This window comes from Elephas maximus, chromosome 4 (assembly GCF_024166365.1).
Source record: "Elephas maximus indicus isolate mEleMax1 chromosome 4, mEleMax1 primary haplotype, whole genome shotgun sequence".
Taxonomy (NCBI): Eukaryota; Metazoa; Chordata; class Mammalia; order Proboscidea; family Elephantidae; genus Elephas; species Elephas maximus.
Genome location: NC_064822.1, coordinates 104,211,024 through 104,234,759, shown reverse-complemented (window position 1 = coordinate 104,234,759; position 23,736 = coordinate 104,211,024). Strand labels below are relative to the sequence as shown.

General features: G+C 54.7%; 1 protein-coding gene across 3 annotated transcripts; it reads left to right on the top strand.

Moving 5' to 3' along the window:
- The first annotated feature begins 984 nt into the window (after window positions 1-984).
- Window positions 985-23,449, top strand: ADCY6 (adenylate cyclase 6). Of its 3 annotated transcripts, none has more exons than XM_049882983.1 (22): window positions 985-1,007; window positions 6,967-7,825; window positions 11,418-11,567; window positions 11,915-12,036; window positions 12,130-12,241; window positions 12,374-12,501; window positions 13,067-13,225; window positions 13,304-13,445; window positions 13,565-13,693; window positions 13,963-13,988; window positions 14,213-14,360; window positions 14,621-14,718; window positions 14,892-14,979; window positions 15,152-15,268; window positions 15,547-15,705; window positions 16,000-16,178; window positions 17,082-17,117; window positions 17,199-17,328; window positions 17,617-17,880; window positions 19,238-19,442; window positions 20,677-20,801; window positions 21,028-23,449. In XM_049882983.1, the coding sequence occupies exons 2-22, from the start codon at window positions 6,968-6,970 to the stop codon at window positions 21,151-21,153; spliced, it is 3,501 nt and encodes a 1,166-aa protein (XP_049738940.1). In that variant the 5' UTR covers window positions 985-1,007; window position 6,967; the 3' UTR covers window positions 21,154-23,449. The 3 variants fall into 3 exon arrangements, with proteins under 3 accessions (XP_049738940.1, XP_049738938.1, XP_049738939.1); XM_049882981.1 differs by lacking the exon at window positions 985-1,007 and adding an exon at window positions 1,715-1,864; XM_049882982.1 differs by lacking the exon at window positions 985-1,007 and adding an exon at window positions 1,715-1,864 and having other exon boundaries at window positions 6,964-7,825.
- The last annotated feature ends 287 nt before the right edge of the window (window positions 23,450-23,736 follow it).

Sequence of the window (23,736 nt, the reverse complement as noted above, 5' to 3'; positions counted from 1 at the left end):
AATTTTGATAATGGTGAGAATGCTGGCTGCTTGAAGGGAGAAGTCAGGCAAACAGGCCCCAAAGGTCAAATTACAGGTCAGCTCTGTGCAACTGAGAATCATACATGGCAGAATAAGCTCTCTTACTTAGGCCACTTTGCCATTTTCAAACGTTTTCACCAACATTTCTCTATCTGATCCTCAAAAGCCTGTAAGAAAGGCAAGGCAGATAGCCTCAACTTACAGGGGAGGCTCAAAGAGATGATTTACCCAAGTTATGTAGTTTTTTAATTTTTTTTATGTAGTTTGCAGTTACATGGTGGGTAAGTGATGGAAACTTGTTTTCCTAACTAATCCCCTCTCTTCCTTGCCTCACATTCTGCCCTGGGCTTAGGAATCCCAGTGGGGGTTTGGAGTGGTCCCCTTCACGATGGGTCTTGAAGGACAGGAATGTAGGGAAGTCTGGGTCAGAGGAAGGAGCTGCTTCAGATATCTACCTTGTGGGACCTAGGGTAGGGAAGGGGCTGCCAAGAGAAGGGCTGAATTGGAAGGAGAAGCTACAGGTCATGTTGAAGGAAGGAGGACCGGGCCTCGAAGGAAGCCGGGTAGGCTGTCTTCTTCCCAGCTCTAGAGGAATGGCACCCGCTCTAACAGCAGATGCACCCACATCCTAGGATTAACCCTCCTCCCTTTCTGATTCCACCATCATTCTAACCCTCAAAGGGTTAAAGCAGCTTCCACGTGATTTTCCCATCTCCCAGGTAACTTGGGCAGCTGCTTTGTGCTGGAAAACGTGGGAAATAAAAATGCCAAACAATTTCTCAGTACGTGTACCTAGCAATGCACCCCCCCACCCCACCCCCACCCCCCAGCAGGGAAGCACAGCCCTTTGGGTAAAAGGCGCCCAAGGGAGGGAGGCTGCTAGTTGGCAGGTGCGGGCGGAGGGGCTCCCCAGAGAGCACGGGGCCAGAGGACAGCACGGAGGGTGCCCCTTCCCTCGGTTGCCTTCTGGGCTCTGGGTGTAGCAGGTTCGCGTCCGGGCAGGTGTCCCAGAGGATTGGGGGAGGAGGCACGAAGTGGTGTGCGGGGAAGCAGGCCGCACACACCTGGCGCCTTGTGGAATGAAATCTTAATTAATTATTAAACTAAGTTCCCGCGGGAGGGAGCGGGGCCATGGCAGGCAGGGCGGGAATGGTAGGGTGGGGGCTGGGAGAGGGAAGAGAATGGGTGAGGAGTGGGAGCTAGGCACGGTTCAGCTCTTGGGGACCCTGACAGCAAGGAAGCCGACCCTCGGGGGGCGGGTCGGGGCAGGGGTAATAGCCACGAGAGGGTGGGTTTGCTGGCGTTCTTGGGGACCTCTGGGGTGAGGGTGGGAGGGGAATGCTGAAGGATGCTGGACAAGGGTGGAGGGCGGGGGGGGGGCGGGGTGGAAGGTCCCCTTCCCCCGGGATCTTGATCCCAGAACAGTAGCCGCTTGTTTTCCCAAGACCCGGGTAGGGAGCGGCGGGAGAAGAGGAGGGGGCGCGCGGAGGGAGGGGTGCCATTCTTTCGTCTCCTCCACCCCTACTCTGTTCCTCTGAAGGAGAGTGGGCCACTGGGCCCCCGCTGCAGCGGAGGGGGAGGGGGTGCCCAGACAAAAGGAGCTTGTGCCTTTAAGGCGGGGAGTCCGGGAGCAGGCGGGGAGGGGACTTCTGGATCCGGGGTAGAGGGCGGCTGCGCTGGACAACAAGGGAGGGGGCGAGCGCCGGACGGACGGCCGGACGGCGGGAGGGACAGCCGGGACGCGCGGGCAAGGAGAAGGACCGCGGGACTGCCGGCCGGCGGGCCGGAGCCCGCGGGGGCGGCGGGGCGGAGGCCCGGGGGAGGCGCGGACCCCGGCAGGCAGGTGAGACCACGGGACAACTGCTGGGGGAAGTGGCTGCGCCGGGCACTCGGGTCTCTGTGGGGCTCGAAGACACCCGGGCTGCACCCGCGAGTTTTTGTTTTTTTTTCGGGGGGGACGGGGGGTGCCGAGGCCTGGGATAGGTAGTCTCTGGAGTGTTTGGGGTAGCCTGAGGCAATTGGGGTTGGCAGAGGGAAGTCACAGAGGAGGTAGGAGAGATCCAGGACTCCTAGGTCCTGGACTCAAGGGTCTCCACCCTCATTCTCTGCCACTCGCTTCCCTTCCTCCACCCGCCCCGAGTTCCCTGGCTTGCCCAGGGGAGGGGGAAAGGCATGTGCTGGGGGAAGGGCTGTCCTGAGGTTTATGCCGCCGGGCTGGGGGGTGAGCCTTCAAGTTTGGGGTAGAGTGTGATTGTGCTTAGCGGAGGGACAGGCAGCCTGGGCAGACAGAGGGATGCCCTCTGCCTGCAGGAACCCCCCTCCCACCCCTTTACCCCAAAGCCTCGGAATGAAAGGGGTGGTGTCAGCTTTTCCCCTCCCCCCTCTGGGCCTGACTGAAAAGCTAGAGGTGAAATCAGGCAGTGGAGGACCCTTTCCCCTGTCCTTCACTTACCAGAGTACCCTGTGAGTTGGAGGAACCTGGTGCAGGGCTTTGTGCTTGGGGGTTTTGGTGGGAGCCCTCTGCAGTCTTTAGGGAGACCAAGGGCTGAGAAGAGAGGAAAAGGGAGCACTAGACCTACAGATACACTGGGGAGGCTCCTCTACATCTGGAAAGGCAAGGAATTGAGGCCCACATCCCAGCATGGTGGGCGGTGCTGGCACTGAAGGACCCTGCCTGGGCAGTGCCTTCTGCCATGAACTTTCTGAAGTCACTTTAAATCCCCTGGGGCCTCCTTTTGCCCAGGAGGGCAGGGGCAGACGAGCCCTGGAGATGGGACAACGAGAGGTGGTCAGGAAGAGGGTTTGGTTTGGGCTAAAGGCACTTGGTAGAGCCATCCTTGGGGCTGGGCCTTGGCCTGCTCCAAACTCTGGGTCTCCCGCTGAAGGAGCAGGGTTTGGAAGGAACTCGAATGGGCACTGGACCTGGGACTGCCAGGCTGGATGGGACATTGCCCCAACTGTGGGAAACGCTGTGGGAGACCGGCCTGGAGCAGCAGATCTGTGAGAGACAGCAAAGAGACCAGGGCTCAGGGGAGGAGGAGGTCAGAAGCAGAAGTTCAGGAGCATTATCTCTGGGGAAGAGGAAGGTGTGCTGGGGTCCTGGGGTTCATAATGATGGGTTCCTGGGTAATGGGGTTTCGGGGAGGCTTTGTGGTTTTGAACTGTGCCCTCCCCTCTTCCCTGTTGTTCCAGCCTGGCATGGGGTGCCAGGAGTGCTTGGAGCCCAGCAGGTCGCCCAGGATGGGCAGTGCCTGGGGAGGAGCCCAGAGTGGGGTGGTTGCAGTTAGTCCGGCAGTTCCAGAGCCTTGAAGCTATCTATCCCTTTAGGGGTCAGAGTGTTCTTAGAAGGGTCATGCATTTCCCTGGACAGTGTCTGCCCCTTCCTCTGTGAGTATGAGCCAGATGCTAGGATGTGCTTCCAGGGGCTGGGAATATGGCCAGAAACAGGTCCTTTGAGAACAGAGGTCTGAGCCAGTGCGTGGGTTGGGGAGGGTGTTGTCGGAACAGGGCAGGGGGCTGGCGAATGGGAGGATGCTGAAGCAGAATGTCATGGGAGGATGGGGGTGGGAAACTTGCTTGCTCTGGGCTCTGTCCCCAGCAGCTCTGGGGACTGACAACGAGGACGAGGACACGGACACAGGGACTGATAGAACCAGGCGTCTGACTGGCTGGGGAAACACGTGTTCTTGCTCATGACTTTGCCGTCTTTCCATCTCTTGGAAGCTGGCAGAGGTTTGGTTGGAAGTGATGTAAGGTGGGGAGAAGAATTGATATTTATCGAGTGTGTACTATGTGACAGGCACTGTTAGATTCTTTCCAACTTATAGCAACCCTATAGGACAGAGTAGAACTGCCCCACATGGTTTCCAGGGAGTGGCTGGTGAATTCGAACTATTGACCTTTTGGTTAGCAGCCATAGCTCTTAACACACTGCATCACCAGGACTGCTCACAACCATTATTATCCCCATTTTACAGATGAAGAAGCTGACTCAGGCAGGTTAAGTGACTTGTCCAAGGTCATGCAGCTAGCAAATAATCATGCTAAGGGTTGAAACCTGGTCTCCTGAAGCTCATACTTCTATTTTGAAGAGCCAGGCCTTTTTTGGTGACCTTTTCCAAATGCCAGCCCGACCAAAAGTTTTGGATTCCTGATCTGTTCCTCCATGTATCTGAGAAGGATAGGGCCTGATGAAGATGTTCAGGGGTTGAAGGGCATGCTATATTATGGGGTATAGAAGAAGAGAACTTGCGGTGTAGCTCAGAGAACTTGGCTAAGGGTCACCCAAGGATGAGGGTTTCAGGGTGTGCAGAAAGGTCCCAGCCTGGCTTCTGCTTTGTGGGCCATTAGGTGTCTGCCCTGAGTGCTGCTCAAGAGCAGCCTGGTCCTGTGACCACCTGGGGTAAGCACTAGGTACTTTTCCTCCTCATCCCCTAGTGAGTACAAATGTCATTGCTGCTAGCTCAGCAGGTTTAGGGATGAGGGGCCCCTCAGGGTGCCCTGTGAGCCTGGGGGAGCTCAGCCCTGGGGGTGACGCATCACAATGCTCTTATCCCTACCTTCTCCTGACCTGGCCTCAGCAGGGAGACTCATTGAAGGGATTGTCATGAGCCCTCCCACCCCACTTAGAGATACTACCCACTAGGGAACCTGAGGTCCGGGGCTAGTTTGGATACCCATGATTTCTGTAACTTGGGTCAGCCATAAAAAGCTGCCATGGACCTCAGTTTTGTTTTCTGTCAGATTTATCCTATAGTAGCTTCACAGGGTTTTGGCAAGGATCAGATGGAATTAGGCATGTCAAAGAGCCTTGAAAAGTTCAAAGCACAGAGAAAGTGCATGGGAGTATTATCCATCCATCCATTCATCTACTCAATGAACATTTATTTAGATCTTACTATAGGGTCGCTGTGAGTCAGAATTGACTCAACGGCAACAGGTTTTTTCATTTAGGGAGCCCTGGCAGCTGCTAACCAAAAGATGGGCAGTTCAAATCCACCAGCTGCTCCTTAGAAACCCTATGGGGCGGTTATAGGCTTGCTATGTGTCGGAATCAACTCGATGGCAACTGGTTTGGTCTTGGTTTAAGTGTTGTAGATACAGCAAGACTTAATACGGTTTGGTTTTTTAGTTTTACTGAACCAGGCACAGTAGTTGGTGCAGTGAGCAAAACTTCTTGCCCTTTTTGACGTTCCAGTAAGGAGAGACAGACAATGAACAAATAAGTAAAATATATAGAATGACAGTTGCTGATAAGAGCTATGGGGAAAAATAGAGCACAAAGCTGGGGAAAGAGATAGGGAGCTGCAGGAAAGGGGTTGCTATTTTAACAGGAGCAGTAAGGGAAAACCTCACTGAAGAAAGGGCATTTGAGCTGTGACCTGGGGGAGGTAAGGGAGCAGGCCCTGCAGCTCTTGTTCCAGGCAGAGGGAGTGGCTGACGCATGCGTTGTGTGCTGAGGAACAACAGCAAAGAGGCTAATATGACTGAGTGGAGTGAGAAAGACGAAGAGTCATAGGATTAGTATTATTTCACATTAGCTGCTCTGTATCAACACCCTTGAGCTTTCTTTTCCCTTAACATGTATTTATTGAGTGCCTACTATGAGCCAGAGGTCCCTGGTGGCATAAACTGTTTACACTTGACTATTAACCTAAAGGTTCAAACCCACCCAGCAACACTGTGGAAGAAAGGCCTGGCGATCTGCTTCTGTGAAGATTCCAAACAAACAAAAAAAACAAACAAGCCCATTACCATCGAGTCGATTCTGACTCATAGCAACCCTATAGGACACAGTAGAACTGCCCCATATGGTTTCCAAGGAGCGCCTGGTAGAATTGAACTGACGACCTTTTGGTTAGCAGCCATAGCTCTTAACCACTATGCCACCAGGGTTACCTCTATAAAGATTACAACCAAGAAAATCCTGTGGAGCCGTTCTCTGTCATGAGTTGGAATTGACTCAGTGGCAATGGGTTTGGTTTTTTGGTTTTGCTGAGCCAGGCGCAGTAGTTGGTGCTAGGAATTCGAGAGCTCGACAAAACAGATATTACCCTACCGTCATAAAGCTCATAGTCATGGGGCAGAGACATTAAACAAGGAATTACTTAATTATAATTGTGAGAAGTACTGTGGAAGAAATATACAGAGGGTAAAACAGGGGACCAAAGTTATTCTGGGTGGGGGAGCAGGGAAATTTTCCTTGAGGAAGTGACATTTAAGCTGTGACCTGAGGGAGAAGTTGACTTTAGCTTGGTGAAGTTTGCGTAGTGTGTGTGTGTGATTGGTAAGGATGTGGAAAGAGATTCCCTTTTGTACAGAGGTCTCTGACTGGAAGCTCACAGGCTGAATTCATTCTGCAGACTGGACTTATTGGGCCCGAAGTGCTGAAGAAAAATGTGTTAGTTACCAACACTTACAAATCAGGAGATGTCGTGTTAAAATCTAGAATTTTTTTCAGCTATTGAAAAATGAGAAGACCAGACCCGCATGGGATGCCAGTGTCAACAACCTGCTGGTGCTGGGTGGTGTTTGCCCTACTGCTCAGATGCGAACTCTCTGGTTCTTCCCAGTTCTCCTGAACCTTACATGGGCTGCTTCACTCACTGACATAGGCACTTGAGTTTGTGATCCCCCAGAAATCAGTGGTTTATGGGAAACAGTGAATTTCTAAGTGGCTTTGGAGTCACACAGATCTGGGTGGGAACCTTGGTCCTCCCACTTTTGTGGCTGCTTGATCTTGGGCAAGTTATTTTACCTCCCTATGTCTCAGGTTCCTCTCCCATTGACTGGAGACACCATCGTCTATCTCAGAGTAGTTTTATGAGGATGGTGTATATGAAGCACTTGGCAGTAGGAAGTGCTCAGTTAATGATAGCTGCTGCTGGTGGCGGCAGTTGCCGCGATGGTGGTATTAATACCATCTCCTTCCTTTCCTCCCAGCAGCATGTCGTGGTTTAGTGGCCTCCTGGTTCCCAAAGTGGATGAACGGAAAACAGCCTGGGGTGAACGCAATGGGCAAAAGCGTCCGCGCCGCGGGACACGGACCAGTGGCCTCTGCACGCCCCACTATATGAGCTGCCTCCAGGATGCAGAGCCTCCCAGCCCTACTCCTGCAGCTCCCCCTCGGTGCCCCTGGCAGGAAGAAGGCTTCATCCGCAGGGGTGGCCCAGGCAAGGGCACAGAGCTGGGGCTGCGGGCGGTGGCCCTGGGCTTTGAGGACACAGAGGCAACAGTGGCAGTAGGGGTGGCCGAGCTGGCGCCCAACATGGTGCCGAGGAGCAAGCGATCCTGCTGGCACCGTCTGGTGCAGGTATTCCAGTCAAAGCAGTTCCGCTCTGCCAAACTGGAGCGCCTGTACCAGCGGTACTTCTTCCAGATGAACCAGAGCAGCCTGACGCTGCTGATGGCGGTGCTGGTGCTGCTCACGGCTGTGCTGCTGGCCTTCCACGCCGTGCCTGCCCGCCCTCAGCCTGCCTACGTGGCCCTGCTGGCCTGTGCTGCCACCCTCTTCGTGGCTCTCATGGTGGTGTGTAACCGACATAGCTTTCGCCAGGACTCCATGTGGGTGGTGAGCTACGTGGTGCTAGGCATCCTGGCAGCTGTGCAGGTTGGGGGGGCCCTGGCAGCCACCCCTCACAGCCCCTCTGTAGGCCTCTGGTGCCCTGTGTTCTTTGTCTACATCACCTACACGCTCCTACCCATCCGCATGAGGGCGGCCGTCTTCAGTGGCCTGGGTCTCTCCACCCTGCATTTGATCTTGGCCTGGCAACTCAACCGTGGAGATGCCTTCCTCTGGAAGCAGGTAGGTGGTAAGGGAGGTAGGCATGGGGAGCAGCAGACTGGGAATGTGGAGGGGTCTCGTAATGGAGGGGTGTGCGAGTCATGGGGATACAGGTCTTGGGTGGAGTCTGGGTTTAGGATGTCTAACAATACCTGGAAGGAGGGTCAAGAGCTGGAGGCCCAGTGTTAGGAGATGGCCTCCATTAGGGGTCTGGGGCAGAGTGTACTGCCGAGGGGTGGGAGGGCCCCAGGAATTTGGCTACCAGGACCCAAGCCTGTACTCTGTCACCATGGTAATAGTCTTTGGCTTGAGGCCCCGAACTAGTGCAGCCTATAGAAATATAAGGCTGGAGGTGGGGTGCAGTGCCCCTGGTGCTTAGCCCCAGGGCCAGAGACGCCTGAGAGAGTAGTGCAGGCTGTGTCTAGACCTTGGCATCTCTGGCCCTGTGTTGACACCTGAGACTGAGGCCCTGGTGCCATCCCTGAAAAGCAGCTCGAGGTGGTGATCGAGAGGGATGAGCAGGCTTGGATGGAGTTGACAAGGGAGGAGATGTCTCTTCCCTGGACCGAGGCCATCTCTGAGAGGACAGGGAAGGAAGAGCTGGGGTCAGTTCTCCCTGGGGGCTGGGCGTGGTTTGAGTGGGGTCAGACTGTAGAAGAGACAGGCATTAAGGGTCTAATCTTATCTTGCTGTTCCCATCCTGGGTGCCAGGGGCCTTACAGCCCTGCCTTGATGTTCTCTGCCCGAGTTGGCTACTGCCTTGGGGTTCTCTGTGGTGTGTGAGGTAGGGCTCACGTGGAGGGAGAAATAAGGGCTTGGTGCAGGCCGACCTGGTTGTCAAATGGGCTGCATCCTCCCCTGTGGGATCTTAGACAACTAGCCTCGCCTCTTGGAGCTGTAGTGTCCGTAATCTGTAAAACTGGGATAAAAATCATTTTTACCTCAAGATGTTGCTGTTAGGGCCCCACCCTTTCCCAGAGTGGCATAGAGGCCCACAGACCAGTGTTCTTGTCTGGGGCCAGGGAGTGCTGTAGGGTTTGGTGCCCAGTGAGGGGGCTTCTGAGAAGTGGAGCCCGCCATCTCTTTAGGGGCCATGGAGCATGGGTTGAGATGCCATTGGTCTGCACAGGGAGCAGAAATTGGGGTGTCTCCCCCAGCTGGTCCTTCTGAGGCTGCTTTAGGCACAGTCCCCTAACCAGCATACCTCACGGCCCTCCATAGGCACCCTGAGGTAGAGGAGGCTGGCCTGTGCTTTGCTTAAGGTTCGAGGGAACCTTGCCCAGGGCTTGTGGCCTGTAGCCCACTCTAGCCTCAACCACAAAGAGGAAGTTCCTGGGGCTCCCAGGGTGAGAAGCTGGGTGCCTTGGCATCATGCCCTCCTCTGCCCTGCCTGTGCTCAGGAACAGACCGTACCTTTTTAAAAGTAACTTTATAGCCCATTTGTTTGTGGAGCTTGTGCCCCCAGGGCACTGTCAGACCTCTTAAAGGGCCAGACTTCCTTGGCTCTTGCTAGCCCCTCAGCTCCTTTTCCAGATTAGCTATCCAGCTGGGCTTTGGGGCGGGCTGCCTCCCTGGGGTGCCTCCCCTCCGCCTTCCTCTATGGCTGGCCAGGGGGTGGGTGGGTGTCTCTTCCCTGCTTTCAGCTGGCATTGTGCCCAGAGCCGGGCCAGTGCCTGACTGGGGAGGTGCAGCCCCATAGAGGCAGGACTGTGCCAGCTGCCCACCTCCCTAGGGGCGCCCGTCTGTAGCCTCACCCAGTGGGTCTCGGCAGGCACATTCTTGGGATGGGTAGGTAACCCCTGGGCCAGGGCTGCCCATACCCTTCCCCTGAGATGAAAACGATTCCCTATACCCAGGTGGGCATGTGGGTTTCTGGATGGAGGGGGAGCTTGGGCAAGCCCCTCCCAGATCCAGCCCCGCTCTGGGAAGGAGCCTTCTTCCCCTTCTGACCTGCTCATTCAGACACAGAGCAGTTTCACCCAGTGACCCAGGCCCAGCCTGGAGTCTCCTCCAATCCCCTGGCATCCATTTTTTCTCACACTCAGATAGGGGTGTGTGTGTGTACAGAGTTATTTCAGTCTCTCGTCCCCCTTCCCCTTCCCTCTGCTGTGACTCACATTTTCCTCTTGGGCTCCTGGGGCCAGGAAGGGAAGTTGCCTGGTTTGCCCCCCCTTTCCTTCTCCCCCACTGGGGGCTATTCTTAGAAACCCCCAAGGGAGATAGTGTATCCCCCTCCTCACCCCTGCTACTGCGGGGGTGTGGGGGAGGGGCAGAGAGCTCGACCCAGTCGGTCCTGGGCTTGGGAGCTGAACTGGCAAGGGAAGCTGGGAGCCAATCCTAGAATTCAGAGCTCGATGAGGCTAGGGGCTTAGCTGGACCCACCCCTCCAGTTCACCCAAGCAGAAACTGAGGTCCCAGGGATTAAGTGACCTGCCCAAGTTTGCAGGACGAGTTCTGGTTCCGGGCAGAGCCCGGAACTCCTGGCTTCCAGTTGGTGCTCCTTCCCTCCCTTCTCAAACTAGAGCCTTGCCCCAGCCAACTCTGGGGTGGAGTCCGGAGTGCCAGGTTAACCCCTAAGTTTCCACAAACACTGAGGCCAACTTCTAGACTTGCTCTTCAACCAACACTACTGCTGATGATTGGGGCTGTGTAGCCCTAGAATGAGGGCCCTGGGGGATGGGGCCTGGAGGGACGAAGCATGGGGGAGTTCTGTCTCAGGGGTGGCCTGGCATGGTGGCAATCCATTCCCAGTTAGACAGGGTTCTTTGTGTCAGTAGAATTGATGACTCCCAAGCCTGGGTCCTGGGGCTGAGCCTCAAGAGCTTGGGGTGAATAGGATAAGTAGGAATCTTGGAAACTTGGAATATACTAGACAGTAGGGTTAGGACACAGGCTTTGGGGTCTGGCTGTCCAGGACTCAAATCCCATGCCAGGTAATTGGAGCTGTATAATCACGGGCAAGTTACTTAGCTTCTCTCTGCCTGGTCCCTTACCTTTAAAATGGAGTATTATTACCTATCTCATAGAATTCTAAGAAGTACATTAGTTAATGTATAGAAGACCCCCATAGAATCCTGAAACATTGTAGGCAGTCAACAAACTAGCCACAGTGATAGTAATGATAATGGTATTATTATTGTCAGTTATGTCAGGGCGGGGAAGGACCTTAGAGATTTTATCCCCCCTCTTCAGGTTATAGACAAACAAACGGAGGCCCAGAGAGATGAGGTCACTTGTCTGGGTCACTCACAGGAGGATTAGAGGTCAGATCTCCTGGGAATTATCCTGTAAGGAGAACCACCTGCAGAAGGAACAGCATTTTTCTTTTATTTAGGGTGTTTGTGGGGTTGGGCCCTTTGACCTACCTGGCCCTAGTTGGTGCTTCTCCCAGGAGCTTTGAAAAGATCTCATTTCTAGCCATGGAGTGAGCCAAGCAGGGGCTGGGGACTGGAGGCCTTTGAGGGGTGGGGGACATGTCCTGCACGGGTGGGGAGCAGCTCAGGGACAGAAAGGGCGCGGGATTCTGGTTCCTCCCCAAAGGAGCTTCCACAGGGAGCCTGGCAAGTGGTTTTGAGGGGATGGTCACTTGCCTGCCTCTGTCACCCTCTCGCAGCTCGGTGCCAACGTACTGCTTTTCCTCTGCACCAATGTCATTGGCATCTGCACACACTATCCGGCTGAGGTGTCTCAGCGCCAGGCCTTTCAGGAGACCCGTGGCTACATCCAGGCCCGGCTGCACCTGCAGCATGAGAATCGGCAGCAGGTGGGGCTGCTCTCCCAACCCCAGCCTGAGAGAGCCTTAGGAGCAGACTCACTGCCTTTTATAATCTTTGTATACTGTGGTATAGATGTTCCCCTGGGTTATGCATCACAGAGGCCCGTGCAATGGGGACTCCTACCTGAGGGTGGAGGGAGGTGGGTGGAAGATGGTTAGGGAGCTGGGTTGTGTATCTGCTGAGGGCTTTCATTGGGCAGGGGCAGGCCACAGTTCAGAAGGGATGCTCAGGCCTCCAGACAGGTCCAGGAGAGCCTTGAGGATGTGGAGGGACCAGAGGGGTTGGGATGTGAGGCAAAGCGGAAAGTGGTGCCCTGATGGAGTCACCGGTCTAGGAGCGGCTGCTGCTGTCAGTGTTGCCCCAGCATGTTGCCATGGAGATGAAAGAAGACATCAACACTAAAAAAGAAGACATGATGTTCCACAAGATCTACATCCAGAAGCATGACAACGTCAGGTAGGGTGGAGGTGGGAGGATGCCCGGAGGGGTGTGGGGTCTGGGAGCCTTTGAGGGATACATGGCTCCTCCATCCTCTGCCGTCATCCCCAGCATACTGTTTGCTGACATCGAAGGCTTCACCGGCTTGGCCTCCCAGTGCACCGCACAAGAGCTGGTCATGACCCTGAATGAGCTCTTCGCCCGCTTTGACAAGCTGGCCGCGGTGAGGGTGCTGGGACTGGGGTGGAGCAGGCTGTGGTGCGGGGGCAGACAGAGTCTGCAGTGAAGATGGTGGGCTAGGCAGGCTGCGGGGGCAAGAATAAAGGTGACCCCCCCCAACTCTTGTCCCCTTCAGGAAAATCATTGCCTGAGGATCAAGATTTTAGGGGATTGCTACTACTGTGTGTCAGGGCTGCCGGAGGCCCGGGCAGACCATGCCCACTGCTGTGTGGAGATGGGAATGGACATGATCGAGGCCATCTCGTAAGCAGGGCCCACTCCCAGGCTTCCTGGAACTGTGGGTGCCCCAGACCCCTCCTCCCCTCTGATGTGTCCTCAGGATTTCCCCTCAGTCGTGGCTCCTCCTCTGTCTTTGAGATCCATCACCGAGGAGCGGAATGGCCCTTTCCCCTCTCACCATCCACATACAGTCAGCCTTTTCCCTGGGGACATTCACGGGCCACTTCTCTCCAGCCTGTGCAGAGACTCATCTGTACCCTGAGACTCCAGCCAGCTTGGGTGTGGGGGGTCGGGAAGGATCCGGGCTGGAGAGAATGCCAGCTGGGCAGGGCTGAAGTGAGAACAGTGACGTCTCTCCAGCTTAGTTCCACAAGAGGCTGCTGGGCCCCTGCTAGCAAACACAGTTCTCAAACATTTGTCCTTGAGCCGCATGCAGCCTTCTGCACGTGTCTAGTCAAGGCTGAGCTCCTGCCCTCTGTACCGGCGTCTATCCTTGCTGGCTTGGCTCTGAGGGGAGTGAGGGGCTGGGCTCTCGGGTGGGAGTGGGACAGGCTATACTAGGAGCTCAGCCAGAGCTATGTCGTTCTAGGCTGGTGCGCGAAGTGACAGGTGTGAATGTGAATATGCGCGTGGGCATCCACAGTGGGCGTGTGCACTGCGGTGTCCTCGGCCTTCGGAAATGGCAGTTTGATGTGTGGTCCAATGATGTGACCCTGGCCAACCACATGGAGGCCGGGGGCCGGGCCGGGTGAGTGGAGGGGTCCTGGCAGTCGGGGATGGGAGCTAGGTGGGAGAACCAAGGTCTCACCCTCCTGACCCCACACAGCCGCATCCACATCACTCGGGCCACGCTGGAGTACCTGAATGGGGACTACGAGGTGGAGTTGGGCCGAGGTGGGGAGCGCAACGCATACCTCAAGGAGCAGCACATTGAGACCTTCCTCATCCTGGGCGCCAGCCAGAAGCGGGTCAGGGCCAGGGTGGGGCTGGGGGGGGACAGTAGGGAGAAGGAGAAATGGTGGGGAGGAACAGGCATAGGCCTTGTCTGGACCCGTCTTCTGAGTCTGTACCTGTGTTGCCTGCATAGAAAGAGGAGAAGGCCATGCTGGCCAAGTTGCAACGGACACGGGCCAACTCCATGGAGGGGCTGATGCCACGCTGGGTGCCCGACCGTGCCTTTTCCCGTACCAAGGACTCCAAAGCTTTCCGCCAGATGGTGAGGGCCCATGGCACCAGGACCTAGAGCTTCACTTCCTTGTCTCCCTTAACACTGTATGCCTCCTCCTCTCTTCTGCCTTCCTTGTTGAGGCTGCCATCTTCATGGATGGTGATTTCTAGTGTTGGGGACAGGAGAGATGTTTTCATCCTAGGAGTCCTAAGCCCCCCAGAGTATATGGTGGGGAAACCCTCAGCACAGTGGGCAGCAGGGTTGTAGAAGGTGGTGGTCTACCCCCTAACTCACTCACACACTTTGTCTTTCTCCAGGGCATTGATGATTCCAGCAAAGACAAGTAAGTCTGGGTTCCGAGGAGGGGAAAAGGAAGGGGGGAAGGCACTTGTGCCCTGGGATAGGGCTGTGGGGTGTGTAGACCCCCTTTCCCTGGCTCTGGACGTGTTGCCTGGGAGCAGGTGTCGCATGCCTGGCTCACACTCCCTTCCCTGGGTGCTGCCCATGCCCTTCCCCCTCACACGGGACATGCTCTTACACCTGGTGGAGCCATTTCCCTGACCTCAGCCGGGGTGCCCAAGACGCCCTGAACCCCGAGGATGAGGTAGACGAGTTCCTGGGCCGTGCCATTGATGCACGTAGCATTGACCAGCTCCGCAAGGACCACGTGCGCCGGTTCCTGCTCACCTTCCAGAGAGAAGACCTTGAGAAGAAGGTTTGGGGGATATAAGGGCAGAAGGACAAGGGATGGGAAGGCAGGTCCTGGCAGGGAAGTTTGAGCCCAGGTGATGGAGCAGGAGAGGGTTTTGGGGGATGGCAAGGAGATTATAGGGCAGAGTGGGGGTCCATGTTAGTTGGGCCAACTGCTTTTCCTCCCCCTTGAGGTCCCTGGTAGTACGCTGCCTCTTGCCACCCCGCCCGCCCCCCGCCCCCCCAGGGGTGACCCAGCCCCCAGATCAGCCTGCTCTCCTTCAGTACTCGCGGAAGGTGGATCCCCGCTTCGGAGCCTACGTTGCCTGTGCCTTGTTGGTCTTCTGCTTTATCTGCTTCATCCAGCTCCTCGTCTTCCCACAGTGAGAGCCCTATTCCTCCTCTGCTTCCCTGCCCCTCCATTACTTCCCAGAACTTTCCCACATACCCACACAAGCCCACCGTCCCTGGGTCTGCACCCCTGCCTGTCCTGGGGGTGAGACAGGGATGCCCAGTCTTCCAGAGTAACGTTTTCCCCACCCCTGTTCTGTCCCAGCTCAACCCTGATGCTTGGGATCTATGCCAGTACCTTCCTGCTGTTGCTGATCACTGTGCTGACCTGTGCTGTGTACTCTTGTGGTTCAGTATGTAGGAGGCTTCAGGGGCTGCTGGGGTGGGCAGGCTGGGCGAGGGGCAGAGAGGGGTCACGTGGGTAGAGGGAGGAGAAGGCCATGCCTCTCCAGTTGGGCCCTATCCCTGTTGTCCTTCCCCATCTGCTGGCACTCCACCAACTCTCAGTCTCTTGCCTGCCACCAGCTGTTCCCTAAGGCCCTGCAACATCTGTCCCGCAATATCGTCCGCTCTCGGGCACACAGCACTGCGGTTGGCATCTTTTCAGTTCTGCTTGTCTTCACCTCTGCCACTGCCAACATGGTAAAGGTCCAGTGGGAATTCTCTCACCTCTGTTCTGTGCCGAGCATTGCTCTTGGAACTGGGGGGTACAGAATAAGACACATTTCCTGCCCTCAGGGAGCCCACTATCTCACAGGAGGGGGGTGGGATTAATTTTCCAATTGTCCCTCTTCCTTGCTCTCCCTGTCTCTTTTGATACTTGAGTGAAAACTTTGGCCCCTGGGGGATAAAGCACCTGGGCATGGCCCTTGTGACCCTTCTCCTTGGAAACCCTGATAATGCCTCCCCAACTTTTGCAGTTCACCTGTAACCACACCCCCATCCGGACCTGTGCAGCCCGGATGCTGAATTTAACACCTGCCGACATCACCGCCTGCCACCTGCAGCAGCTCAATTACTCTCTGGGCCTGGATGCTCCCCTGTGTGAGGGCACCGCACCTACCTGCAACTTCCCCGAGGTGTCCGAGCAGTGCTCAGGAAGGGGGGAGGCCCTGACCAGTATGAGTTATTGATCCCTCTCTGCCAGGCCTGATGATGGGCACTGGGGACACAGGAACTCACTAGAGTCCCCAACTCCAGGAGCGGCCAGGGAGTCTGGGTAGTGTAGGGACTGGGTATGGAGGGCAAAGGATGTTCGGGCTTGAGGGTTGTGGAGGTGAGGTTGTGGCAGGCAGGGGAGTACAGGGCTACCCCTCCATGGGGCACCATGGCCTTGGCCGTCACCCAACGCTGCTTCTGCCATTGCCCCCCAGTACTTCGTTGGAAACATGCTACTGAGTCTCTTGGCCAGCTCTGTCTTCCTACATATCAGCAGCATCGGGAAGTTGGCCATGATCCTTGTCCTGGGGCTCATCTATTTGGTGCTGCTTCTGCTGGGTCCCCCGGCCACCATCTTTGACAACTATGACCTACTGCTTGGTGTCCATGGCTTGTGAGTCTGTTCTCAGCCCCTTTAATCCCCCAGGGCCTCCTTGACCCTGCTGGGTCACTGTGAGCCTTTCTTGTGCCCAGGCCCCTGTGCCCTTGGCATGCTACCACTCACTCTTACCCTGAGGGAGATGGAGGAGCTCCCAGCACATGACCCCAAACAGTCTCCCCAAGGAAACACCAGTTCTGGGAAATTCCTGTATCTTTAGACTAGAACTGGAAAAAAAAAAATCCCTCCCACATTTGCATGGTACTTTCATATCTACTGTCCTAACCACCTGTAGGTCACACAGCTGCTTGATGGCAGAACTCTGGGTAGGAACCAGAACTTGTGACTCCTGCTTCAGATCTTTGTCTGGGACAGCACATGGGCTTTTTCTCCAAAACCCCACCACTTTGATGTCTGCTTGTTACGGTAGAAAAAGCCTTTGGAGTCTGCTACGTTTGAATTCCTATTCGGCCTCTCATTAGCTGTGTGACCTTGGACAGCTGAGGTAACCTGAGTCGCAATTTCCTTATCTGTAAAATGGCGATACCATCTCTTTCACAGGGTAGTTGTAAAGACTATAGTAACTAATATTTATCGAAGGCACTTCAGTAGCCATGTGCCGGGCACTGTGTTAAGCTGTTTACACACATAATTTAGATCTGATTCCTGTTTTACTGATGAGGAAACTGAGACTCAGGAGAGTTAAGCAACTTGGCCCAGGTCACATAGCTTGTAAGTAGAGGACCCAAGAGTGAAACCTTCTCTTAATCTCTGTTCTTAATGAGTTAATGTAAGTCCTGGCTCAGTGCCTCCCTTATGGCATGTGCTCAGTAAATACAGTGTCTGTCTCTCCCCCCTCCCCCCAACCCAGTGACCCAGGAAACACTGATGACTTTGTCTCTTGTGTCTTCCTGCCAGAGCTTCTTCCAACGAGACCTTCGATGGGCTAGACTGGTAAGTGAGGCTCTGGGGCAGCAAGGATAGGGCTTCCACATGTCTCCTTCAAACACTGAGTGTGTCTCTGCTTACCCTCAGCCCAGCTCCCGGGAGGGTGGCACTCAAGTATATGACCCCTGTGATTCTGCTGGTGTTTGCCCTGGCGCTCTATCTGCATGCCCAGCAGGTGGAGTCAACTGCCCGCTTGGACTTCCTCTGGAAACTGCAGGTGATTGGGTGGGGTCTTAGGGGATTGAGGAAGGTCCTGGGGGTGGAGCCTGGGCCATGCCCCAAGCCCACCCTTGCTCCATGCCTATCTCTTCCCTGTGCCTATTCCAGATCCCCTGCCCTGTCTTGTACCAGCCTGTGTCACCCCTCTGCCTGTCCTTTAGGCCTCATCTGTATCTGTGCCTTCCTTCCTCCACATGATTCCCTCTGATGCCCATCTCTAGGCCTTGGCTGTTACACCTACTCCTCATGAGTATTGGGCAGTAGGTGATGGGGGTGGTGTCCACAGGCAACAGGGGAGAAGGAGGAGATGGAAGAGCTCCAGGCCTACAACCGGCGACTGCTGCACAACATCCTGCCCAAGGATGTGGCCGCCCACTTTCTGGCCCGCGAGCGCCGGAATGATGAGCTTTACTATCAGTCCTGTGAGTGTGTGGCTGTCATGTTTGCTTCCATCGCCAACTTCTCTGAGTTTTATGTGGAGCTGGAGGCAAACAACGAGGGCGTAGAGTGCCTACGGCTGCTCAACGAGATCATCGCGGACTTTGATGAGGTACTCGTCCAGTCGCCTGGACAAGTGGGAGTGGGGGGACTTAGGGGCTGGAGGAGTGGGGAAAACTTTGGATAGAAGGCCAGGATTGGAGGGGGTGGGTGGCACTGGAAGAAGGAAGGGAGATTGGATGAGACCCAGGATGTCAGTACGCAGGAGAAAGGGTAGGTACAGTAGAGGCAGGGACAGGGAAGTCCCTGCCTCCATTTTACAGAGGCAGGAAGGGGGTCATCCCTGTTGGGGCAGGGTCACCACTGTAGGGGAGGGAAAGAGGACATTAGGGTCTATGGATAGGGCAGCATAGGTGCCAGGTGGGTGTCAGTAGAGAAGGCATAGTCTGTGGACAGAGCCCATGAGGCCAAACAAGCAAGATGGCCCTGAATAGAGAAAATGGAAGCAAACAGGGGGACGAATCTTAGACATCCAGGTCAGGAATGGGCCATTTGCTGTTCTGGAGGGAAGTCACTTCCTTACTCTGGACTCAGTTTCCCAAAAAGTGAGGGTTAGAGTAATAGATGCCTAATATCCCTCCTGGATGGTGCAAACGGTTTGTGCTTTTGATTACTAACTTAAAGGTTGATGGTTTGAACCCACCCAGTGGTGCTGTGAAAGAAAGGCCTGGATCTGCTTCCGTAAAGATTGTTGTTTTTAAGTCGATTCTGACTCATGGTGACCCCACCTATGCAGAGTAGAACAGCTCCAGAGGGTTTTCAAGGCTGTGACCTTCAGAAACAGATCACCATGCCTGTCTGCAGCGGTGCCACTGAGTGGGTTTAAACTTCCAACCTCTTGGCTAGCAGTTGAGCACTTAGGCATTTGCAGCACCCAGATCTTAAAAAAAAAAAAAAAAAAACCATTGCCGTCGAGTCGATTCCAACTTATAGCGACCCTATAGGACAGAGTAGAACTGCCCTATACGGTTTCCAAGGAGCGCCTGGTGGATTCGAACTGCTGACCTTTTGGTTAGCAGCCGTAGCTCTTAACCACTGTGATACCAGCGTTTCCCCAGATACTCCAGTCTGTAGAAACTGCAGCCAAGAAAACCCTATGGAGCAGTTTTACTCTGTAACATATGGGGTTGCCATGAATTGGGATTGTCTGGATGGCGACGGGTAACAATATCCTGAGATTCTGGGTTCTATGAGGGTGCTATGAAGTTGATCTACTAAAGCTCTGTGCCCAAGTCCTGACCTGGGTTTCCAATGGCTGCCTGGTGAAGGAGACCTAGTCACTAAAAGGAGGGGCATTTTTTGAGGTGGGGGAGGGGAAGGAGCCAAGGCATGAGAAGGAGTGAGCATTGGGGCAGGGCTGGGTTTGGCCTCTGGGCCTTGACCGCCAGACTCTACCCTGTGTTGTCCAGATCATCAGTGAGGAGCGGTTCCGGCAGCTGGAGAAAATCAAGACAATTGGCAGCACCTACATGGCTGCCTCGGGGCTGAACGCCAGCACCTACGATCAGGTGGGCCGCTCCCACATCACTGCCCTTGCCGACTATGCCATGCGGCTCATGGAGCAGATGAAGCACATCAATGAGCACTCCTTCAACAATTTCCAGATGAAGATTGGTGAGAGGGCCTGGCTGCCTGCCAGGCTTTCCCAGGACCGTTTCTGGGTGGAGCTGAGGGAGCAGGCTGGGAGTGGGACTCTCCATTGGTGCTTGTGGGGTTTCCTCCCTCCCACCTCCTGTATCAAGCCAAGTCTGATATTAAGAACAGAGAGCATTTATTGAGGTCTTACTGTGTGCTAGGTAGGCACTGTCCTAGATACCTTTGAGCACATTTGAATCCTCACATTATTAATATTATCCCTTTTTACAAATTAAAAAAGGAACCCTGGTGGTGTGATGGTTAAGTGCCTGACTGTAACCAAAAGTTTGGCAGTTTGAATCCACCAGCGGTGGTGCTGCGGGAGAAAAGACCGGGTGATCTGTTCCTGTAAAGATTACAGCCTAAGAATCCCTATAGGGGCAATTCTACTCTGTCCTGTAGGGTCACTATGAGTTGGAATCAACTCAATGGCACACAACAACCACAGATAAAGAGACTGACTATCAGGGAAAGTCAAGTAACTCACCCAAAGTCAACTAGTCAATGTCTGAGCTGAAACTGGAAACCAAGTTTATCTAAACTCTATGACCTGTGCCCTTATCTATGGCCAGTTTGATAAGAAGTACTTCCTTTCAGATAAACCAGCAGATAGTAAATAACAATATTAATAATAATAACTACTGAGTAGTTAATAATAGCATGGGGTCTGGAGTCAGACAGTCTGGGTTTGAATTTTGGCCACTCTGTTTACTGGCTAATTTAGCAAGTCACATAACTTCTCTAAGCTTCATTTACATTATATCCAGCTATTTGTCCCTAAGTCCCTTGGTGGCACAAACAGTTAAGCACTTGATTACTAGCTGAACGGTTGGCCAGAGATTCCAGAGGTGCCTCAGGAGACAGGCCTGGCGATCTGCTTCTGATCACAGCCTCGAATACCCTATGGAGCATGGGGTCACCATGACTCGATGGCAGCTAACAACAACAGTATCCATCTGTAAAGTGGGAATAATAACACCTCCCTTTTAGGCCTGTTGTGAGGATGAAATAACGTGGCTGGCGCAGGGTCTTGACTCAAGGAGCTCCTCAGCTGACATGCAGATCTTCCATTTTTTACAGCTAGGAGACTTAGCTCTTTTCTGCTTTCTCCTCTGGGTCCTTCTCAAAGTGTCAGGAGGTGAGATCAGTCACTCCCTGGGCTGATCCTGAAGCATTCACTAATCTCACCTTCTTGTTACTCTTCCCATCTTAGGACTGAACATGGGCCCAGTCGTAGCAGGTGTCATTGGGGCTCGGAAGCCGCAGTATGACATCTGGGGGAACACAGTGAATGTCTCTAGCCGTATGGACAGCACAGGGGTTCCTGACCGAATCCAGGTGAGGGGATTATGAGCAAGGCCCAGAGGGTGTCCACAGGGCTTTCTCTGCAGTTAGCTAGGGCAGGCGGGCGCAGGCAGGCACAGGCAGGGCAGGGTGGCAGTGTTGTGTGGCTGGAGATGTAGGGTTTGGGGGAGGGGAGTTCGCATGACTAGAGAAGCCCTGGGCCCCTGCAGACACAGCAGGAAGGAATCCAGGCTAAGCAGGCTTCCTTCCCACCCCCCAGGTGACCACGGACCTGTACCAGGTTTTAGCCTCCAAGGGCTACCAGCTGGAGTGTCGAGGGGTGGTCAAGGTGAAGGGCAAGGGGGAGATGACCACCTACTTCCTCAATGGGGGCCCCAGCAGTTAGCAGGGCCCTGCTGCAAATTCAGCGGAAGGGACCAAGGTGGGCATTGAGCAGGCTCTGTGCTTGCTGGTGCAGCCATGGCAGGGGCCCTGGACCTTCTGACTCTGCCAACCACAGAAGGGAAAACCACAGCCAGCTGTGCTCGGACCACGTTCATCTGCCCTCAGCCTGGTGAGCGAGGGGATACCAAGAGGATTATGCAAGTGACTTTCTTTTTTAACTGGGGCAGGGCTGTCCCTTCTCCTTTCTTCCAGCTTTTGGGGGCAGGAGCAGGTGGAAGTAGAGGCAGAGGGAGCCCTCCTCTCTGAGAGATTGATTAAAATGGCAGCTTGCCATGCCTGCCCCTCCCCTGTCTGGGCAACAGGCTCAGGGCTGGGCCCTTCCTTTCCCTCTTTTTTCTGGGAATATTTTGTACAAAGTCTAGGGCAGGCATGAGGAGTGCCTATTCCATGCTTGCCTTTGCTATGCCTGCGACCCCCGCACCTGTCCTGGGCACCCCCACCCCAGCCAGGTCTCCTCCCTAGCTGCTATGCATAGGCAGAGAAGGGAGAGGCTCTGGGGACCCAGCTCTGCCCATATTTCAGAGGAATGTTTCTATTTGCCAAATCCTAGTCCCATGATCTATCCCCAAAGGGGAACAAAGGGACCTTGGACAGCTCTGATTTAGCCCCAGTTCCCGCATGGCTCCAGGGAAAGGGGCGTCTGGCCTCATTGGTACTGTGAAAATGCCTGGCCAGAGAGCCAGGGCATGTGTAGGGATGTCAGAAGATCAGGAGCTGGAAGTTTGCCTGCAGGTGCCAAAGAGAGCAGGCTAGCTGGGGAGCAGGGTGGTGCCAGGTCTGATGGGCCTGGCACAGTCAGGATCAGGGCACTCTGCCCCAGCTACTTGCTGTCTGCTGGCACGGGGGCACAGAGCATCTCTACCCCTTCCATTGCCAAACAGAAAAGGGTCAGGGCATGGAGGAAGATGACCCTGTTCCCAAACCTGTCCTCCCCAGTCTGGCTCTGGGAAAGGCCTGTGTGTTTGTGTATCTGTGCGTGCATGTTGGTCTTTGTGTGTGTATCTGTTTTCCAGGTCTGTGTGTGTCCTTGTGCTCCTGCTCCTCAGCCATCCACCCGGTTGCCTCTCTCCTGTGGGCCTCTGTCTTCTGGGAATAAAGCAGGGATCCCTTTTTCGAGGGATAGAGGGAGATGCCCAGGTTGCACAGGAGTGGGATGGGGTGTGGTAGCAAAAGGAGGGTGGCCCTGGGGAGAGGAGTCCTTTTTGTGCCAAATCCCTAAGTGCCGTTTGGGGGCCACATGTGCAGCATGACTGTCTCCCTGTCTGGGGCAGGAACCCAAGCGCCTGCTTCAGCCCCAGAGTTCCATGCACTTGAACTGCCTGGGGTTTGGTGAGCAGAGGCTCAGGAACTTCCTGGGTTCCCCAGCTTGTGTCTGGGGATGTGGCATGCTTTGGGACTGAGGTAGCATGGGATCCCTCTGTGGACCCAGATATTGGTACTAGGGGATAGGCAGAGAAAGCTTGAACTTTGCCTTCCCCAGCCTTCAGCCCGAGTCTAGCATTTCCCCGGCGCCCCAGTTGAAGCCTGGAAAGGCTAGGAGGTTGGATTCTAGAGTTCCTTCCTATCCTTGCCTCCCGTTTGCTACTTTCCCTGAAACCTCCTTGACTCTGGCCTGAATTAAGTTGGTGCCTTGGTTTCTCTGTCTGTATCTATTTAAGCCAGAGGCATTAGCCTAGTTTTTGCCTGGAGATCGCTTTGTCTTGGAGGTGACTAGAGAGGCAGAGGAGAGGGTCCCCAGAGTTGCAGGGTTTGGGGAATGGAAAGGTATGGTGGCTCTCCTGCCCTTCCTCATGCCCCTTCTGACTCTAGCTCCCTGCAGAGGCCTGGTTTCTGGCTGTGTAATGCCTGCCTTGGGGGGTCTTTGTGCATCAATTGATGGGGCATTAGGCACTTCATTGGTCAAGGCAGAAGGAGGGGAAAAAACTAGTTGGTCCAGAGAGAAAATCAGCTCTCCTTCCCCCAGCCATATCCCTGGATAGGAAGGGACTGCTTGGCGCCGTGAGGGGAGTAAGTAGACTATAGTGGGAAGACCTCAGCCTTGGGTGACTTGTCTTTGCTTCTTGCCAGGTGGGAGGGGCCTGTCCACACCCTGGCTCCCCATACCACAGTGCCAGCCATGCCCTTCTCCTGGGCTACCACTGCCCTCTCCCTCACCAGTAGGTGGGAGTCAGGGGAGGGGAGGCCCATGGGCTTTGGTTTTATAATGTAACCACTGTGGGAGGGGGGAGGGTGGTGTACTATGTATTTCAGTGAAATATTTAATATATTTAAATATTAATAAAATCAAACTCTTTGTAAAATTCCCTGTTCTCTGCAGCTGTTCTGGGCCCCAGGTTGGGTCAGAAGTGGTAAAGCCTAGAGCAAAAGGTAGCCTCTAGCCCCAGGGCTCTGTGGGTGTTTCTTGTCTGTTGTCAGAGGTCTCCCTCTGGCTCTCTGCCAAGGTGAAGCTGCAGTGTCTTTAGGGAGCATGGCTACTCTAGGCCCTTCAGTCTTGTGAGCACCCCCTGTCACGCATGAGGTCAAG